The sequence below is a fragment of the Hyla sarda genome, chromosome 1, assembly GCF_029499605.1.
Source record: "Hyla sarda isolate aHylSar1 chromosome 1, aHylSar1.hap1, whole genome shotgun sequence".
Classification (NCBI taxonomy): Eukaryota; Metazoa; Chordata; class Amphibia; order Anura; family Hylidae; genus Hyla; species Hyla sarda.
In genome coordinates this window covers 139,509,195-139,530,633 of record NC_079189.1, presented here as the reverse complement: position 1 = coordinate 139,530,633, position 21,439 = coordinate 139,509,195, and the positions used below count along the sequence as shown (strand labels likewise).

At 46.0% G+C, this 21,439-nt stretch overlaps 1 protein-coding gene across 3 annotated transcripts in view; it reads left to right on the top strand.

Annotated features, from left to right (window-relative positions):
- RBM46 (RNA binding motif protein 46) overlaps window positions 1–21,439 on the top strand; it is a 111,056-nt gene that overhangs the window by 70,735 nt on the left and 18,882 nt on the right. For all 3 annotated transcript variants that reach the window (XM_056562187.1, XM_056562194.1, XM_056562177.1), the window contains exon 3: window positions 17,280–17,747. In XM_056562187.1, the coding sequence (XP_056418162.1) occupies window positions 17,280–17,747 (468 nt within the window). The remainder of the gene's footprint in view (window positions 1–17,279; window positions 17,748–21,439) is intronic.

The following is a 21,439-nucleotide window of genomic DNA, read 5'->3' as shown; positions in this document are numbered from 1 at the left end:
TCAAAATCAGCAAAAATGTGTAAACCATGATTCCCCATAAGCACGGTCTCTAAGTTTGCCCCTAGCTATGCAAACCTGTATATGGGAGCCTTTGAGAGGAATATTTATGACTTACATAAAAAGTTATATAGTTGATTTAATTGTGATATTGGGGGAGGTTTATCAAAACCTGTGCAGAGGAAAAGTTTATTTCTTCTTTCATTTTTAAATGGTCCTCTGAAAAATTAATGAAGTATTCTGATTGGTTGCTACCTGCAACTGGTCAACATTTCCTCTACACAGGTTTTGATAAATCTTCCCCATGTTATTATCTGAAAATTGGTCCTGAAAGCTTGTTATTAGAGTTCATTAAGAATCTAAACCATAATCACTGGGGAATGGAATTCACTGTGCATAGCAGTTCATGTGAGGTGGTATTCCTAGATCTTAAATGGCACATTCAAATACAAAAACTTTTTACATGTTGTACATCTTGGCAATCCAATAACCTTTTTAATATAACGTATTTATCGGAGTATACCACACACCGGCCTATAAAACGCACCCTCATTTTTCCAAGGAAATTTGAGTAAAACATTTTTTTTTAACCAAATATCCTTCATAAAATGAGGGTGCGTGTATACCCCGATAAATTGTGGCCCCACAAAAGCCGCTGCGATATCTGCAGCAGCTTCTGCAAGGCCAGAGTCCCGCCGCCGCCCAGTTCCCTCCCCATCCCGGGCTCATATTTACCTGTCCTGGGGCACACTCCTACAGGTTCTGGCGGCGTCCTACGCTGTCACTGTGCAATGACGAGTGACGTCGCATTGAGGATGTCAGCGCACAGCAACAGCGCAGGATGCCGCTGGTACCAGAGCCTGCAGGAGCGTGCCCCTGGACAGGTAAATATGGAAGCCAGGGATGGGGAGGGAATCTGACAGCAGCGGCGGGACTCTGTCCCCCAGAAGCCGCTGCAGTTACATGATTTAAAGCGCCACTTTAAATCATTAAACCGCAGCAGCTTTTGCGGGCCAGAAATAGTTTTTTCAGCGTATACCACGCAGATAAACTTTAAGCTAAAAATTTTAGCTTAAAACATGTTATACGCCGAAAAATATGGTACTTCATAAGAAAAAGTTATTTCCTTTTTATTGAAATCATGGCTCATAAAAAACACCACTAGGGGTCTCCATACCATCCAGAAGAAGGTATTTGTAAGAGAAGTATAGGTGCTAAACATGTAAAAATATACAGCAAGCAAATAGAGGCAGGTACCGGCACTAACTGCGAATAATCCTTGATGCAAGTTTGGAAACGTGCTAGGAGGGTGATTGGCAGGTAGGGATATTTGAAGCTATACAGTGTTGCTCATATCCCGAGAGACAAGAAACGTCCAATGCAGTGTAGCAGAGAGTAACGGGAGGCACTCACCAGGCTTCGATAAAAGATGAGTTTTATTTTCAAACGTGAAGGTACAACAGCATGATCAGAAGCAGACGCCGGAGACCAGGCATATTTTAACGAATTAAAGATAGATTACTCAGTCCTCAGCTATATCATTCAAAATGAATGTATGATGAATGTTCACTTGGAAAAGAATAATGGACTTCCAGACCGATATACTACAAATAGAATTTAATATAAGCATAACAAAATTGAAATAAAAACAATAGATAAAAAAATCACAGCCGCAGGGCCCCACGGCTGTGCAATATAGTGAACGCCAATTGGCATAAATTTATTGATTTTGTTCACACCACAAGACCATTGCAGTTTTAAGATTTTAAGCCAGGAAGAAACTTTTTATCCACTGAAAACCCATTTGAAAAACCATTTGGAATAACATCTAACCCATATGGATATTGCCTGTTCTAATCGCGGCAATACCGGACTATCGGACTTACCATTGCATCACAAATTGCCGGATCACAGGGATCTGTCTGTGCGGAGGACATTTCGATTTGCCCTTATTCATACAAGCATTGAAACATCACAGAGCCGGTTGTATCCACCTGATCAGCTGATTGCCAGACACGTGACCATCCACCCGCTACGTCACACGCCGGGAGCTTGTGGCAGCGGTTGCACTTCCCGGTGCTCCTGCTGTTCTTAGCTAGAGTAAGAAACCATCAACACCGGGACCAGCGCGGAGTGGGTGAGTGGCACACAAGTGCATGTGTCCTTTTCCTTACAGGAATTTTTACATCAGCACAGCAGGTCCGTTCAGCCGGGCTCCCAGCTTCCATTCCCGTTACAGGAGTCTAGTACTCCTCCGCACAGAACTGTTTGATACATACTTGCTACGACCCTGTCTCTGTGATAGGACTTGTACTGTTACTTGGACTTTTCTTTTCAGGACGGACGCTGATATCCTTAAAGGGGTACTCCGGCGCTCAGACATCTTATCCCCTATCCATAGGATAGGGGATAAGATGCCTGATTGCGGGGGTCCCGCCGCTGGGGACCCCCCTGATCTTGCACGCAGCACCCCAGTTAAAATCAGTCCACGGAGCATGTTCGCTCCGGGTCTGATTACCGACGACCACGGGGCAGGCGGCGTGTGGCGTCACGCCTCTGCCCCCGTGTGACGTCACACTCTGCCCCTCAATGCAAGCCTATGGGAGGGGGCTTGACATAGAATTGCAATTCTATACACAGTTACATTTTTATATTTTATAACATATTCAGTCATATTGTTTTTATGATTGACTGTTTTGAAATCATTGTATATTTACTCCTCAAGGCTCATAGTGGTGATAAACATTTATGCCAATTGGCGTTCATTATATTGCACAGCCGTAGGGCCCTGCAGCTGTGATTTTTTACCTATTGTTTTTATTTCAATTTTGTTATTCTTATATTAAATTCTCTTTGTAGTATATCGGTCTGGAAGTCCATTATTCTTTTTCAACTGAACCATTCATCCATCATACATTCATTTTGAATGATATAGCTGAGGACTGAGTATTCTATCTTTAACACTTTTCAACTTTCTTTCTTTATCAACTTTCTCTGGGGTGTGAGAATATCTTAGTTAACCTCGCATATTTTTTCTGTGAGCTACACTTATCTATACTTAATCTTTATCGAAGCCTGGTGAGTGCCTCCCGTTACTCTCTGCTACATTGTATGTAAAAATATATGTTAACAGCTGCGCTCTGGCCGGACTCACGGTCCATGAGCACTTTCTGTCCCCGCTGCCGGCGGGGCTGAGATTCGCATCTCGGGAAGCGCCCGCATGGGAATCTCAGCCCATTGTCACTTACGGTCCTGTGTCTCTGTTCGATGTGTCCCCACAGCTCCGGCACCCATGCCTCTGCCTTCTAGGGCGTGCACGTGCCAGAGCTCACTTTCTTAAAGGGCCAGTACCCAATTAGTCACTGTACTTGCACCTGTCCCTGCTCCATAAGTATCTGCTCCTCCCTGCTCCCTGGGCCGGATCTTGGTTGTCTGTCTTTGTCTGTGATTCCTATGCCTGAGTCAAGTCCTGTTCCCGAGTCAAGTCCTTTTCCCGAGTCAAGACTTGTTCCCAAGTCTGTGTACCTGTCCCTAGTTCCGGCCTCTCCTGTTCCTGTGTTCCTGCCTTGTCCTTCTGCCCTGCCAGCCATCCTGTCTGCCACATCCTGCCTGCCACGTCCTGCCAGTCTGTCTGTGCCACGTCACCCCCCCCAGCTACCTGTGTGGACGAGTCGTGCCAGGGGTAGCGACCTGGGGGTCACCCGCCGCAGCAAGACCATCCCTGGCGACAGGGATGTGGAGATCCTATCACCCGACGCCCAGGACATGTAGTTCCGGGTGCCGGGCAGGGGAATTTTTCATAGATTTAGCCCTGTATCGGGCAAGCAGGGACAGACAGACTTCCCCCTTATTTTTCTTTAATGCCGGTGTGACGTGAAAAAACCCGTGAAAAATTCGGACCGCTCCTCCCCTTCGCTCTTCGAAGTTTGCCGAAGCTATAGGGTGAGGAGTGAGGGCAGAGCCCGAGATCGCACATCTGCAGGAGATAATTAAGCCACACGCCTTAATCCCCCCTCCCGGAGGATGGAGAGCGCAGCTCTGCAAAATACAAGAAGACAGGGGGAGAATGAGGACGTACACAGCTCCTCCCCTCCCCTGCTCGGTCTACACAGGACCTCACTTACCACGGGGAGGTTTCAAGTTTTCATGGGGGAAAATACTGAGCAGGGGGGAGGGGAGAGGATGTGTGTGTGAAGGAGACATACTGCACTGCACAGGCTGGGGATTTCACCTCACACCGGCTCAGGTGAGGAGGCCGAGCATGCAGGCGGCGGGAAGGTTGGTTATATATGTATGTAATGTATGATTAGGGGTGGTGTATCAGCGGCGGGTGTATGTATGATGTGTGCATATGTATGGTGTATGTGTCATGTGTATATATGATGTGTGTATGTAATGTATGATGTGGGGGGGGGGCAGCGGCAGGTGTATGTATGATGTGTCTATGTATGATGTATGTATGTAATGTATGATATAGGGGTCAGTGGCCCAGTGTATGTATATGTGTATGTATGATATGTGTATGCATGTATGTTTTGTACAGGGGCGGACTGACAAGTGCTGCCGCCAGTTGTGCTATCTAATTTTTTTAATTTTTTTTTAGTGGCTTCTGGCCACCTGCACTAAATTGCACCACCAGAATCCCACCCCCTTCATACTCTCCCACCGACCAAGAGCCCCACGGATGCATGCAAACACGCCCAAACCAAAACTACAACTTCCAGCATGTTGGACCATAACCTAAACTGTAGAACTATAAAGTGTAACATGCTGGAAGTTGTAGTTTTGGTTTGGGTCAGCTGCAGAGCCATGGGCTGCATCAGGGCAGTAACACAGCGTTGTTCAGTGTTTTCCAATCAAAAGACTCAATATATAATTCCCTATGAAGACTGAAAAATAGTGATTAAAATATTTTAAGACGTGCGTATATATGTGAATAAGCCCCTTTCCTAATAAAAGTTCAGATAATAAATGGTTCCGATAAAAACTACAGATCACGGCACATAAGATTGCCCTCATACATCCCTGTATATGGAAAAATTGGAGTTATAGGGGTCAGATGGGGCGGGGCGGAATTTTCTGGGCTTGCCTCTGGTGTAAAAGGAGCTAGCTGCAGCTCTCCCGCCACTAATGGCCTGGCATACTGCGATCGCCATGGCCGGCTGTGGACAGCAGTGTCTAAAGGAATCTTATATCCATCCCTGGTGGTCTAGTGGGGTGAATTGTACTATTTTGGTTTAAATTATTTTATCTACTAGGACAAGTGGATTTTCTTGAGGGACAAGTATATTGTGTTACGCTTTAGTCCCTTGGACAAGTAGTTTTTTTTTTACATTTCCACACCCCTGGGTGGGCTCTGTTGAAGACCGGTGGCACCTTAGACCCCACTCCCTGACACGGCTCAAGTCTCTATCCACACAGGCCTAGAGGCTCCACTACCTCTTGCTGTACATCTGCCGCGATTCCTAACAATATATATGTACAAGATCAGGATAAGGAAAGATCAGGATAACATAACATTGTTTGCGTGTGATCTGACAGGTACTCTTCAAAATCTTCATCGACAAGGGAGCTATTTGCACCAAAACCTACTTAAAGGAAAAACTGTCACCCTGATCACCCACACTAAACCCAATACACTGGGTTATACTGTGGGTGACCAGGAGTCCAAGGAGGTGTCATTTACCAAAATCGGTCCAGTGGTTCCTTTGATATTTCCTGGAGAGGTTCCGTTGCTCAGTTGAGTTAATTGCATGCAGGAGGCGGGGCCCTGCCAGCTGCCTGCCCCTGCTTCTTTCAGTCTCCTCTACTGCACATGACACCGGCCCCTCTATTATCATTTTCATATTCAGCGACTCAGCGTCCTAGTGACTTGAGTCGCATGTGAGCGCATGCGCCATTCTATCACAGTTGCTCCCGCGAGATTCAGCTCTCAGAGCCGACTGTAAAAGAACGGCGCATGCGCTCCGGGCCCTGAGCGCTGCACTCACGTGATGTCGACTCACGTCACTAGGACGTTGAGTCGCTAAATATGATAATAGAGCTGTCGGCAGTAGAGGAAGCTGAATAAGCAGGGGGCGGACAGCTGTCAGGGCCCCGTCTCCTGTGTGCGATTAACTAATTTGAGCAACAGAACTTCTCCGGGAAATATCAATGGAACCATTGGACAGATTTTGGTAATTGACACCTCATTTCAACTCCTTGTCACCCACACTATAACCCAGTGTATTGGGTTTGGTGTGGGTGATCATGGTGGCAGTTTTTCTTTAAATATGGTGGATGCATATAGCTAGCTGGACTTTAAGAGTTGTCACTTAAAAAAAATGGAAATTTTAGCTCTAACATTGAGTACAAATAGATAATCAGATCAATTTCCAGCTCTCCCAGTATAGCCCAGCCACAACATGGTAGGATTACACCCAGAGATAGGAGAAAAATGAAAGATTTCAGCATGGCAATTTTGCATAAGAACTTGTAGATTTGTTCAGATAACGACACACAATATGACATGGCAAGACAGTAAGTGATGCGTTTACGGTGTAGCTCACCCTTAGTCGTACTTACTAAGAGTACTACGACTAAGGGTGAGCCAAAATGGCTGCTTCCTGTCATGCCATGTTGTATTATGTTTTGTTACTGGAATAAATCTAATAAAGTTATTATGCAACATTCTATTAAAAAATAATTAAGCATTGCACTCATTTCAGTTCAATGACTGTGATTTTGTTATTTTTCCAAATAAAACTAAAAATATTTCTCTCTCTCTCTCTCTCATATGTAGTCATTGTGGTATATTTTTCATTTATATTGGTTTATATTTACTGTATATTTTATAATTTTATTGTATCTATTTAGTTGGTCTTCTAATCACTATGTATTCCCCAGAATCTTTAGTATCGGCCAGGCCTGCCCAAATGGGTTGAACTTGCACGACACAATTTGCCTCTTGAACGCCTCTGGGAGTCACATAGCCCATACCTAATGCTCCCGGTGGCGCACACTTGTGCTTCACGGACAGCGTATGTTATTGGTAAGGCTTTTGCATTTATAGCAGCTAAGCTATTTATACCATATGGGGGAATTTATCATTATGTGTCTTTTGTAGACACAGTTATACCCCTTTACACTGCTTGTCCATTGTACACTCTTGCTCAGAATTTATTAAGGCTATGCACTCCTTTGATAAATCTTGTGCAAATATAGAAACGCCCCCCTCGCTCTACCGTACACTCCTTCTCTACCTCACAGGAAAAGTGGACATAGGGATTTTGTTCTATTGCTTTGAGGCCAGGATTCCATTGAGGTTTGTCCATCAGCAAAAAACGCCAGAAAAACTGTCGCAGCTTTTTCCTGTGTTATGTCAGTTTTTCTTTCGTTTTTTACTTGCGTTTTTGCTGGTGTGTGGAAACAAAAAAAATGTACTAAACTTTTTGTTGTTTTTTCTTCGAAAATTTAGATACGTGAATGCAGAGGGCTATGTCAGATTTGGTGGATTGCGACTATGAACAGCATTTTTTTTAAATGTCAATAAAAGGGTTAACGAGGGCTGTGGGGGAGTGTGTTTTTTAAATATATATTTTTTTCAATGTGTTGTGTTTTTTATAATTGAATTTTCAGGCTTAGTAGTCGAAGGCGTCTTGTAGACAATCCATCACTAAGCCGTGGTTTAGCGTTAGCCCCCAAAACAGCTAGCGCTAACCTCCAATTATTACCCCAGTACCCAGCGCCACAGGGGTGCCGGGAAGAGCCGATACCAACAGGCCCGGAGCGTCAAAAATGGCGCTCCTGGGCCTAGGTGGTAACAGGCTGGCGTTATTTAGGCTGGGGGGGGCCAGTAACAATGGTCATCGTCCACCCTGGCAACGTCAGGCTGTTGCTGCTTGCTGGCTTAGTAATAGATTCCGTCTATAAGACAACTTCCACTACTAAGCCTGAAAATTCAATTATAAAAAACACGGCACATTAATAAAAACATTTTATTTAAAAAAATCACTCCCCCACAGCCCTCGTTAACCATTTTATTGAAATTAAAAAAAAAGCTGGTCATCGTCGCAGTCCACCGAATCTGACGTAGTCCTCCTCATTCACGAATCTGAAATGAGAAGAAAAGAAAAGCAAGAAATATGGGTTAGTGATTATTTTTTTTGCTCTCCCCTGGGAAGAGCGCACATAATGCAGCGTGTTCCTAAACAGGCAGCCTCCAATTGTTGCTAAACTACAACTCCCATCATGGGGGGCAGTAGTTAAGCAACAGCTGGAGTCTCCCTGTTTGGGAACACACTGCTCTGTTCCCATTATGCAAAACGCATAATGTGAACAGAGATCTATCCCTCTGCCCTTGGACTACTACTCCTATCATGGGACAGAGTCTGTCCCATGATGGGAGTAGTTGTAGTACCGCAGCGCTGGCACTTGCACATCCCCCAGCTGTGGGACTTTTAGGACTAATACTCCCATCATGGACAAACTCTGTCCATGATGGGAGTTGTAGTCCAGGGGCTGAGGTGCAGATCACATCGGGTCATTCTGCGGAGACCCGCTGCAATCCGCATTTAAGTTCGGAAGCCGGCCTTACATGCGTCTACATCGCGCTGCCCACGGCTTCTATATACACTGACATAATTCATAATCCCCACCGGGAGAGGGGAGCTCTGATGGGTCAATAGCTATTGTCACGATGCCGGCTGGCAGGTAGTGGATCCTCTGTGCCAGAGAGGGATGGCGAGGACCGCGCTAGTGGACCGGTTCTAAGCCACTACAGGTTTTCACCAGAGCCCGCCGCAAAGCGGGATGGTCTTGCTGCGGCGGTAGTGACCAGGTCGTATCCACTAGCAACGGCTTACCTCTCTGGCTGCTGAAGATGCTGAAGATAGGCGCGGTACAAGGGAGTAGGCAGAAGCAAGGTCGGACGTAGCAGAAGGTCGGGGGCAGGCGGCAAGGATCGTAGTCAGGGGCAACGGCAGGAGGTCAGGAACACGGACTAGGAACAGACAAGGGAACGCTTTCACTAGGCACTAAGGCAACAAGATCCGGCCAGGGAGTGCAGGGGAAGTGACTAGATATAGGGGAGTGCACAGGTGGGAGCCAATTAAGCTAATTGGGAAGATTGGGCCAGGCACCATCATTGGTGCACTGGCCCTTTAAATCGCAGAGACCCGGCGCGCGCGCGCCCTAGGGAGCGGGGCCGCGCGCGCCGGGACAGGACCGAGGGAGAGCGAGTCAGGTACGGGGACCGGGGTGCGCATCGCGAGCGGGCGCTATCCGCATCGCGAATCGCACCCCGGCTGAAGGCGGGACCGCAGCGCACCCGGTCAGTGGATCTGACCGGGGCGCTGCAACAACGAAGATGAGGCGAGCGCTCCGGGGAGGAACGGGAACCCGGAGCGCTCGGCGTAACAGTACCCCCCCCCCTTGGGTCTCCCCCTCTTCTTGGGGCCAAAGAACCTGAGGAAAAAAAACTCAATTTTTCCGTGATGAGGTCCGATGCAAATTAGGAGGGGTTCTGTGTGGAAACGTACGAGACAGTCCAATCTTTTATTGTAAAAACAATAGATGTAGAGGGGTCTGGCGAGACTGGTCACAGGAACGTAGAACCTGTTGATGAGAGAGGCCAAAAAAAATTTTCCTGCAGATCCGGAATCCAAGAAGAGCATAGTAGAGAAGGAGAAGGTAGAGGCAGATATCCGCACAGGCACAGTAAGGCGTGGAGAAGCAGAGTTGACATCAAGAACTGTGTCACCTTTGTGCGGAGTCAGCGTACGTCTTTCCAGGCGGGGAGGACGGATAGGACAATCCTTCAGGAAGTGTTCGGTACCGGCATAGTACAGGCAAAGATTCTCCATGCGGCGTCGTGTCCTCTCTTGAGGTGTCAAGCAAGACCGGTCAACTTGCATAGCCTCCGCGGCGGGAAGCACAGGAACAGATTGCAGAGGACCAGAGGAGAGAGGAGCCGGAGAGAAAAAACGCTTCGTGCGAACAAAGTCCATATCCAGGCGGAGCTCCAGACGCCATCCGGAAGAACGCATGTCAATGCGAGTGGCTAGATGAATGAGTTCATGTAGGTCAGCAGGAGTCTCTCGTGCGGCCAGAACATCTTTAATGTTGCTGGATAGGCCTTTTTTAAAGGTCGCGCAGAGAACCTCACTATTCCAGGACAACTCGTAAGCAAGAGCACGGAACTGAATGGCGTACTCGCCAACGGAAGAAACACCCTGGGCCAGGTTCAGCAGGGCAATCTCGGCTGAAGAAGCTCGGGCAGGTTCCTCAAAGACACTTCGAATTTCCGAGAAGAAGGAGTGTACAGAGGCAGTGACGGGGTCATTGCGGTCCCAGAGCGGTGCGGCCCATGACAGGGCTTTTCCAGACAGAAGGCAGAACACGAAAGCCACCTTAGACCTTTCAGTAGGAAACTGGTCCGACATCATCTCCAAGTGCTGGGAACATTGCGAAAGAAAGCCACGGCAATACTTAGAGTCCCCATTAAATTTGTCCGGCAAGGACAGGCGGAGGCTAGGAGTGGCCACTCGCTGCGGAGGAGGTGCAGGAGCTGGCGGAGGAGAAGATTGCTGGAGAAGTTGCGACTGAAGTTGGTGCGAAATGGTGGACATTTCCGACAGCTGACGGGTTAGAAGGGCGATCTGTCGGGCTTGCTGGGCGGCCACCGTGGTGAGGTCAGCGACAACTGACAGAGGAACTTCAGCGGGATCCATGGCCGGATCTACTGTCACGATGCCGGCTGGCAGGTAGTGGATCCTCTGTGCCAGAGAGGGATGGCGAGGACCGCGCTAGTGGACCGGTTCTAAGCCACTACAGGTTTTCACCAGAGCCCGCCGCAAAGCGGGATGGTCTTGCTGCGGCGGTAGTGACCAGGTCGTATCCACTAGCAACGGCTTACCTCTCTGGCTGCTGAAGATGCTGAAGATAGGCGCGGTACAAGGGAGTAGGCAGAAGCAAGGTCGGACGTAGCAGAAGGTCGGGGGCAGGCGGCAAGGATCGTAGTCAGGGGCAACGGCAGGAGGTCAGGAACACGGACTAGGAACAGACAAGGGAACGCTTTCACTAGGCACTAAGGCAACAAGATCCGGCCAGGGAGTGCAGGGGAAGTGACTAGATATAGGGGAGTGCACAGGTGGGAGCCAATTAAGCTAATTGGGAAGATTGGGCCAGGCACCATCATTGGTGCACTGGCCCTTTAAATCGCAGAGACCCGGCGCGCGCGCGCCCTAGGGAGCGGGGCCGCGCGCGCCGGGACAGGACCGAGGGAGAGCGAGTCAGGTACGGGGACCGGGGTGCGCATCGCGAGCGGGCGCTATCCGCATCGCGAATCGCACCCCGGCTGAAGGCGGGACCGCAGCGCACCCGGTCAGTGGATCTGACCGGGGCGCTGCAACAACGAAGATGAGGCGAGCGCTCCGGGGAGGAACGGGAACCCGGAGCGCTCGGCGTAACAGCTATTCTCCAATCAGCGCTCCCGCGTTCCAGCGGCGGGGATTATGAATTATGTCAGTGTATATATGAATTATGTCAGCGATGTAGTCGCATGTACCGCCCGTCTTGCTAACTTAAATGCGGATCGCAGCAGATCTTTCTATGGAGATCCGCTGTGATCTGCATTTATTAACTATACAAAGCAGCGGTACATGCGTCTACATTGCCGCTTCTATATACACTGTCATAATTCATAATCACCGCTGCCGAAACACGAGAGCTCTGATTGGAGAACAGCTATTGACCAATCAGAGCTCCCCTCTCCCGGTGGCGGCGATTATGAATTATGACAGTGTATATAGAACCCGCAATGTAGACGCATGTATCGCTGCTTTGTATAGTTAATAAATGCGGATCACAGCTGATCTTCAGAGAATGATCTGCTGCAATCCGCATTTATTAAGCGGTACATGTGTCTACATTGCGGCTTCTATATACACTGTCATAATTCATAATCCCCGCCGCTGGAACACGGGAGCTCTGATTGGAGAATAGCTATTGACCAATCAGAGCTCCCAGTGGGGATTATGAATTATGGCAGTGTATATGGAAGCAGCGGGCGATGTAGACGCATGTACCGCCCGGATTGTTAACTTACATGCGGATCGCAGCGGGTCTCTGTAGAATGACCCGGTGCGATCTGCACCTCAGCCCCTGGACTACAACTCCCATCATGGGCAGAGTCTGTCCATGATGGGAGTAGTAGTCCTATAAAGTCCCGCAGCCGGGGGATGTGCAAGTGCCATCCCTCAGCAGCGCTGCGGTACTACAACTACTCCCATCATGGGACAGACTCATGATAGGAGTAGTAGTCCAAGGGCAGATCGCAGCAGATCATTCTCCAGAGACCTGCTGTGATCCGCATTTATTAACTATACAAGCCAGCGGTACATGCGGCTACACTGCACTGCCCGCCAGCTCCTATATACAGTTCTTATAATACATAATCCCTGCCGGGAGAGGGGAGCTCTGATTGGTGGATAGCTATTGACCAATCAGAGCTCCTGTATCCTGGCGGCGGGGATTATGAATTATGACAGTGTATACAGGAAGGGCTGGCTAATATCTGGTCTTTTTAATCAGCAGCTGTCACTGGCTCCTAATAGATAGAAGAGTGAACTATATAACAAGGTTCACTCTGTAATTCCACAATAAAGTGTACACAGAAGATAAACACTGGAGCTAGGTGGCAACTGTGTTTTTAAAGTTAGTGGTGGTGTTAGTACACCAACTTGAGTAATTACATATTTATGTTGGTCACTGATTATATTTTAAATGGATTAATAAAAGGTACATTTTAATTAGGGGGGTACTTAGTTTAAGGGTTCCCCTAGGGGGGTTCCCCTAAAATTGTTGTGAGTATACAGGAGCCGCGGGCAGCGCAGTGGAGCCACATGTACCGCCGACTTTTTAAGTTAATAAATGCGGATCGCAGCGGGTCTCTGGATAATGACCTGCTGCGATTTGCACCTCAGCCCCTGGACTACAACTCGCATCATGGGCAGAGTCTGTCCATGATGGGAGTAGCAGTCCTTACTGTCCCAAAATAGACACTTCGTGTCCTCCGAAGTGGTGTATATTTGCGCAAGAAAAGTGCTTTTGCGCATTTTTTTTTGCGTTAAAAAATAAAACTGCAGTTAATAAATTCGATTCTACTTAGAAAGTGCTCTATGGTAAACTTAACCGTAGACATGGCCATGAAAAATCAGATTTTGCACAAAAAAACTCCTGCGCAAATTTTTGTGTTGAAAAATACACAGAAAAAGCTCTATATACAATGATAAATTCCCCCCTATGTGCCTAAGGAAGGGGATATACAGTGTGTGTTGCACCATTGTATTTTATGTAAGGTTATATATTATGTATTTGTTATTTTGCTATGTATTTATGTATGAAACAAACCTGGATGACTTTGGCGATCTGGACGTGGGACAGACTGCATATTGATACACAAAGGAGTGGAGATTTGATACACTAACCTGGAGGGAGGAACTTATTATAATATTTTGGGACCCCCATTGCAGAGTAAGTTCTGGTGAATACTAGGAATGGTTGATACTTTGAGCAGTCATTAGTACTTTGAGCACTTATGTTGTTTTTATCTTTGTATTCCATTCTCTATATCTGGGTCGAGGCTCTCCTAAATCAGGAATTACCAGCACCCTCCACTTACATACTTGAATATTGTAATCATGAAGGATAAGTGACAAAGCTTAAAGTGTACCCGTCAGATCCAACACATTTTTTTTTATATATCACTTAGTGCCTAATCCTGACCATGTACATCTAATTTTTATGTGTCTAGCACCTTTATTTATTTTTTTATTACACTTTTAATTTAGCTCACTAGTCTGAATTCCTCTCAAAGGGAGGGGGCGTGGTCTCACTGGGTCTCCGCCCCCTCCCTCAGTATGCTGTCTGCTCACATCTCCCCTAGCATTAGCAAAACTACAACTCCCAGCATGTCCTAACTGTCAAGGCATGCTGGGAGTTGTTTTGCTAATGCTATCGGAGATGTGAGCAGGCAGATGGTTACATTTACCCTAGCATTAGCAAAACTAATATTCCCAGCATATGCACAGTGTCAAGGCATGTTGGGTGCTGTAGTATAGCTAACCCTAGGGGAGATGTGAGCAGCGAGTGGCGGTGGGAGAGGGGGGTGCGGGGGGCAGAGATGTGAGCGGCGGACAGTGAGATGGCAGCAGAGAGCCAGAGGCGCTGGAGGCTGAAAGTGTGTGGCAGAACGGGAAAAGTGAAAGTAACCTGTCACCTGGCCACAGAGGGATGTATCCCCGCTGGGGATACAGGTCAGTTATCTCCCCCGCAGCACAGCACTTCTGTCCCCCGATCCCTGAGAGTGGAGATCGGGGGTACAGAAGTGAAAGTAACCTGTCACCCGGCCGCAGCGCGATGTATCCCCGCTGGGGATACATGTCAGTTATCTCCCCCGCAGCGCTTCTGTCCCCCGATCCCCAAGTGTGGATTTCGGGGGTACAGAAGCAGAGAAATGTTTCCTGCAGAAGCAACTTTTGTGCCCGAGCAAAGTGCACTCAGTGTGCTTCCTCCCGCTGTGAACATATAGATAGCGGGACACAAGATGACAGTGTGAGGATTTTTCCTCCAACAGTGAGCCCTGCGCTCACAGCTGTCAATCAAGGAAGTGTGTCCATGACATAGGTAATGATGCATGGACACAGCAGGACTAGTAGTGAAAGCAGTTGCAAAACATATTGGTTTTGCTTGCTTTACAACATAGGACCAGGCAGTATGACCAAATATGTGTATCACGGTATTTTTGTAACTTATGGCGGTTCCACGGTATATAACGGTATTTCCCCCCCCCCCCCCCCCCAAAAAAATTTTTTTTTTTATCAGCACTGCGCTGTCCCCATCGGGGTAAATACTCACATATCACCCGCAAGCGCTGCCCTCCTCGTCCTCCTGTTTGTTGCGGTCCGCCGGCGCTGACACTCTATACTGTACGCTGTATCCCTATGCCCTGGCTGCAAAAGGTAAACAAAATAAAATTTAAGGCATCTTCCTACATCGGCCTTACGCTCTTCCTGGGGACGGGAACGTCGGAAAGCCGTCAGCCTATCACCGGCCGCAGCGGTGTTCCGCCTCGGCCAGTGATAGGCTGAACCCAGCCGGCTTCTTACATGACAGTGGGCTCAACCTATCACCAGCCGAGGCAGAACATCGCTGCGGCCGGTGATAGGCTGACGGCTGTCCGTTCCCGTCCCCAGGAAGCAGGTCCGGACCGACGTGGGAAGGTGAGTTAAAGTTTATTTTTTTTATAGCGTACAGTATAGAATGTCAGCGCCGGCGGCCCACAACAAACAGGAGGACGAGGAGGGCAGCGCTTGCAGGTGATATGTGAGTATTCACCCCGATGGGGACAGCGCAGCCCTGGGCTGATAATTAATTTTGGGGGGGGGCAGAACAGCGATCGCGGGTCACATATGATTAGTTCCCCGATGTTGGGACAGCGCAGCACTGGGTTGATAACTCATTCATTCCCGAGGGGGAGGGGCCCAACCAGTGTTGTGGTATGGGAAAAATTCATATCTTTCAGCACAAAAATTTCAGTATTCGGTATGAACCGGTATACCGCCCAGCCCTATTACAACATATCAAAAGTTTTTGTATCTGACAGTGCCCATTTAAACATGCCTTGGACAGTTGTTGAGGGGGGACCCCACAACTCTGTATGCACACTGAGTGAGTACATTTTTTATTTATACGCCCTGAAATACCCTTTTAAATGAGCGCTACCTAGCTTCTGATATAGCCTTCTTTGTTAGTCAGGGTTTTATACATTCGTCTACATTTTATTTTTGACAATATTGGGAAGTGCAGCAGGCTGCACTTTACTATGCAGCGAGCTACAATAAAAACACAAACTAAATGTATATTTATGTAGCAATATTGCCAGTGGGTAACTTAAGCCACTGTGTGCCTGTAGAGTGGCAAAGACTAGGGATTACTCTTGTACAGATATTTTTGAAAGCTTTTTTGAGTACAGTGATCCCTCAACTTAAGATGGCCTCAACATACAATAGTTTCAACATACAATGGTCTTTTCTGGACCATTGTAACTTGAAACCAGACTCAACATACAATGCTACGGACAGTCCAGATCTGCAAAACATGTCAATACCCGGAAGTACTGACCAATCTGAATGGGCATTTCACTGGTATAACCCCTGTATTCCTGAAGTGCATGCACTGACTGGCTGTCTAGTAGCACCCCCTACAATACAGGGAGGTATTACATGTTATGTACTACTCTTTACATGTATCAGGGACAGCTGCTTCAGGTGGGGCTGGCTCCATGTTACTTTTTTGGGACACTGCGCGTACTGTACAGGACCCTGAAGAAGCTCCTGTCTTCTACATAGAAAGTGATTTACAGCTCCCAGCAGATCTTTCTTACATTTTTAGAACTTGCTTTATCTGTATTAGTTATATACTTCTTTTTCTTTAATCCTCACTTTTTCCTGAATTTTTGGATGCATTTTGGGGACTTCAGAACCAATTACCAAGTTTCCATAGACTTATGGTCTCAATATACAATGGTTTCAACATACAATGGTTGTCGTGGAACTGATTAATATTGTAACTTGAGGGACCACTGTAGTTTTTTAAATGCTCCCACTGAATTCAATGGGAGCTTTCAGGGGGAAGTCGTCCCTTCTCCCCCCCCCCCCCCCCCCCCCCAAAAAAAAAAGTGATTTTCAGAGCTGTTTTCATGTTTTGAGTGTTCCCCATTTAAGTCGATCGGAGCGGAAATGTTTTTTGCTTATAAGGTCATTCTGACAATTGTTATGCTTCTTATGAAAATGCCAATGTATAGTTAGTTATAAAAAAATTAGGCTGTGGACAAGGGGCTAATGGAAGTCATTATCTGTATGGCTTGTAGAAGCATGGCCATCACTCCATTGATTTCCTTGGGGGAATACTCCCACTTATCAAGTATTAATAACATATCCTGTAGATAACCATTGAATAAAACATTGTATATCAACACATTAAAGGACAAAGCAAAGCAATTGGAAGAAAGAAATTTGTACATATATTGTAAAATTCAATGGGGGAGATTTACCAAACCTTGTGCAGAGGAACGGTGTAGCAGGTTCCAATAGAAACCAAACAGATTCCATCTTAAATTTTCAAAAGCCATTTTTCAGCTGGAATCTGGTTACTATGGGAAACTACTCCTCTGTTTACAAAAGGTTTGAAAAAATCTCCAGTTACTTGTAAAGTTAAAATCTAACATTTAGTTAATTTTACAGGTTGGGAAGGTCCTCCTCCACCACGGGGCTGTGAAGTGTTTGTCGGAAAAATTCCCCGTGACATGTATGAAGACGAGCTTGTACCAGTATTTGAACGAGCTGGAAAAATCTATGAATTTAGGTTAATGATGGAATTTAGTGGGGAGAACAGAGGTTATGCCTTTGTTATGTATACAAGTAAAGATGATGCCTTGCTAGCTATTCGAATGCTTAATAATTATGAGATCCGCCCCGGCAAGTTCATTGGAGTCTGTGTTAGTTTAGACAATTGCAGGCTCTTCATTGGTGGCATTCCAAAGGAAAAGAAGAAGGAGGACATTATGGATGAAATGAAGAAAGTTGCAGAAGGAGTAGTAGATGTCATTGTATACCCCAGTGCAACTGACAAAACTAAAAACAGAGGCTTTGCATTTGTAGAATTTGAAACTCACAGAGCAGCTGCAATGGCCAGAAGGAAACTGATTCCAGGTGACTACTTTCTGCCATAGTGATTTATAGCTAGTTAAAACTAACTAACCATAAGAGCACTCGTACAAGTTGGGGAACTGTCCGCAGCTGCCCTGTGTATTCCTCCAGCAATGATTAGTCCATTTTTGATTATTGCAAGCTAATTCTAGACTTCTGCTTTGAGGGGTTGTCAGATGAAAGAAACAACATGTCTACGGTAACAAAAAGTATAATAAGACAACTTACTAATGTTATTAGCCATAGTGCACACATCTCTCCATATAAGTTGACCTGTCTGGCCTGTAGCTGTGACATCCCAATAAACCCTCTAAAAACAGTCTGCTCTGTCCCCGCTGCCCCTTCCCTCCTGTCTGGTGAGGACCAGGTCATTGATGTGAAGAGGCACGTCCTGATATGCTGCCTGCTAGTGTAAAACTGGCAGGCAACATATAACTGCAGTGCTTTGGAATACTAAGTATTCCAAAGCATAAAAAAAAGTGTTAAAAAAATTATATAAAATAAAATTGTAAAAAAAAAAAAATTTAAAAAGTGTCAAAAAATAAAAGAAAACATATTAAATAAATATAATGAAAAAATAAAAATGCATAATGTGTAGAATCACACGGCGCACATCCTCAGCATATTACATGCTGCGGATGCCCACCAGGAGTCACAATAATGAGCTCCCTGCTGCGGCTGGGTAGCTTTGTGCGTCCACTCATAGCGGCGGATTTCCTGCCGTTAGTCATGAGTGGACACACTGAGTTACCCAGCCGCAGCAGTGATCTTGCCCTTGTGACTGCCGGAGGCATCCGCAATGTGAAATGTGCTGCGGATGCGTTCTATGTGACCCTACACTGCATCCCGTTCATACTGCATTTTAGCAGTATGTTAAAGGTATCAGCATCATGTAAAAAAAAAAGCGGTGCTCACGTATACTGTAGCAGCTCCATTCATTTCTGAATGAGACTGCTACAGTATACATTGGCATCCCTTTTTTGTCATGAGAACGGACACCTATACTGCAGAAATGCAGTATGAATTGGGACTATTCATATAATGATGCCCTGAAAGCCAAAGGGGGCTCCTCTCCTTCTTGGTCCAACCAGGCGGTCAGGCAACCAGATATGGCCTAAGTAGGGGTACTGCCCAGCCTGGGACAAACAGGGTGATAAAATATGGGGCGTAATACCTCCATTTCAAAAACGACTTACCAAAAAGATGTCACGCAAAAAGAATTTATGGAACAAAAAGCTAATTGCTATTTTTTTTCCACTGAATTTAGAATAATTCTAGCCACACAATAAGGGCTCAACCTACTCACTTTTTCCCTAGGTGAATACTTTAGGGGGTGTAGTTTCGAAAATGGGGTCACTTCTGGGGGTGCAGTATTGTTCTGCTTTGGAATGCTGTGGAAAGCTTTGGAAGATGAAGTGCAGCCTATAATTTATATAATGATATCCTGAAAACCAAAAGGTGCTCCTCTCCTTTTGGGTCCCACCATGTGGCCATGCAACCAAGTATGGCTTATGTGGGAGTATTACAGAACACGGGACGAACAGTGTAATAAAATATGGGGCGCATTTTCTACTTTTCAGATGCAATGTGCAAAAAATATGTCCCACAAATGATGCATTTGTGGGGAAAAAAAGATTTAAAATTTTCCACTGATTTTGTAACCATTCAAGCCACACAAAAATGACTCAAAGCACTCACTTTTGGTCTAGGGGAATACTTTAGGGGGTGTAGTTTCCAAAATGAGGTCACTTGTGGGGGTTCTGTAATCCTGACTGTGTAATAATTCCTGCCAAAAAAATGATGGTGTTAAAATACTCACTGTACCCCCTAGTGAATACCTTGAGGGGGTCTAGTTTTTAAAATGGCATCATTTGGGGGGTGGAGGGCTATGTTCTACCACCTTCAAATTTCTGCAAACCTTGCATAGCACATGAAAAAATATGTACTTTACAAATTTTCAAAATTTCAAGTTAAATTGTCAGGCTTCTAATTCATTTAACATGTTAATTAAAAACAAAAGAAATGCCTTCAAAATAAACTAGACATCTGTAAGTATAAGTTCCATAAACTATGTGGTAAAAAGTATAAATATATGCAACCTATTAGTGTTAAAATAGCAAAAAATCTTAATAAAAAAAAAATTTCATGATTTTTTTGAATTGTAAAAAAAAAAAAAAAATACAAATGATATCGGCTTACTTTTACTATGCACATGAAGGACAACTTAGAAGAATGAAGGATCGTCCAGCTCTAGGAGTTGCGGTAAAACTTTATGCTTTATTAGAAATCCTCAGACAGTCACTACGACAGAGCAAGTTGTCTGACGCGTTTCCCACTTGCGTGCTTAATCGTAGACTACGATTAAGCACGCAAGTGCGAAACGCGTCGGTTAACTTGCTCTGTTGTAATGACTGTCTGAGGATTTCTAATAAAGCATAAAGTTTTACCGCAACTCCTAGAGCTGGACAATCCTTCATTCTTCTGTGTTCCTGATTGGCCGAGGGCGGAATCGGCACGTCCATGCACAGGTGTTGCGGCTGCTCTGAGTAGTGGTGGGCGGTGTTAACCACATTCAAATATGAAGGACAACTTGTGACAAAAAAAACAGTGTCAGAATTATCGTGATTGGCAAAACGTTACCAGAGTTATTCTCTAATAAAGTCAGACATCCCCGATTTGAAAAAACAGGCCTGGTCTTTTAGGGGTGTACAGGTTTACTTCTATTGGTCCTTAAGGGGTTAATCAGAAAGATTGGAATACATCAAGCAACAATCAGTAACATGATCAGCACAATAAATAAATTCTTTCTAACCCTCCCCCCAGTCTAGAGAGCAGGGCAATGAAAGAGGCACCCCAACCAGAGATTGCATAGATTTTAAAAAACATGTACACATATATACATGCAGTCATGGCCGTAAATGTTGGCACCCCTGAAATGTTATACAGGAATATGGGTGCACTACTGTGGTAGATGTAAACAATACATTGGCTAACCCTCAACACTGATGTTAAAATTGAGACATTCGCCAGTGTATCCTTATATGAAGGACACACCAGAGCCCGCACACCAACGCCAAGGTTTCTCAAATTGGTGCGAGACCTAACGCTAATCCTACCTGTGCTTGATAAGCAAAACAGGGGCCAGTGGGCAATTACAGCAGCATTCGGTTGACTCACAACTTCCTCCCAGATACCCTCCAGCGTGACTGAGCACACATACAATGGGAGGAGGGAGGCAAGCTGCAAGCCCCACCTGAGTTGGCTAATATGGGTGCCTGGCCTCACAGGTGCTACCTTAATGCTGCCTTGTAGATATTCAAGGCGCATTAATTTTGGAGTTTACACACCTCCAAATATAAAATGTAAACAAAAAAAAAAAAAACGTGGTCTCAAATGGCTGGAGGTGCTCAACCCCAAATGCGGTTGTGCATTTATACTGGGGGAGCAGATCCTGCCCTTGTAGTCCGTTGCTAAGGGCGATCCCCAGCATAAAAATGCATACAATGGAGGATGCCTACAGCGGACTACAAGTGCCACAATAGAATCCTACACCAGATAAACAGTGTGGATGTGTAACAATTAGAATACAATACAGGAATATGGGTGCACTACTGTGGTAGATGTAAACAATACATTGGCTAACCCTCAACACTGATGTTAAAATTGAGACATTCCCAGTGTATCCTTATATGAAG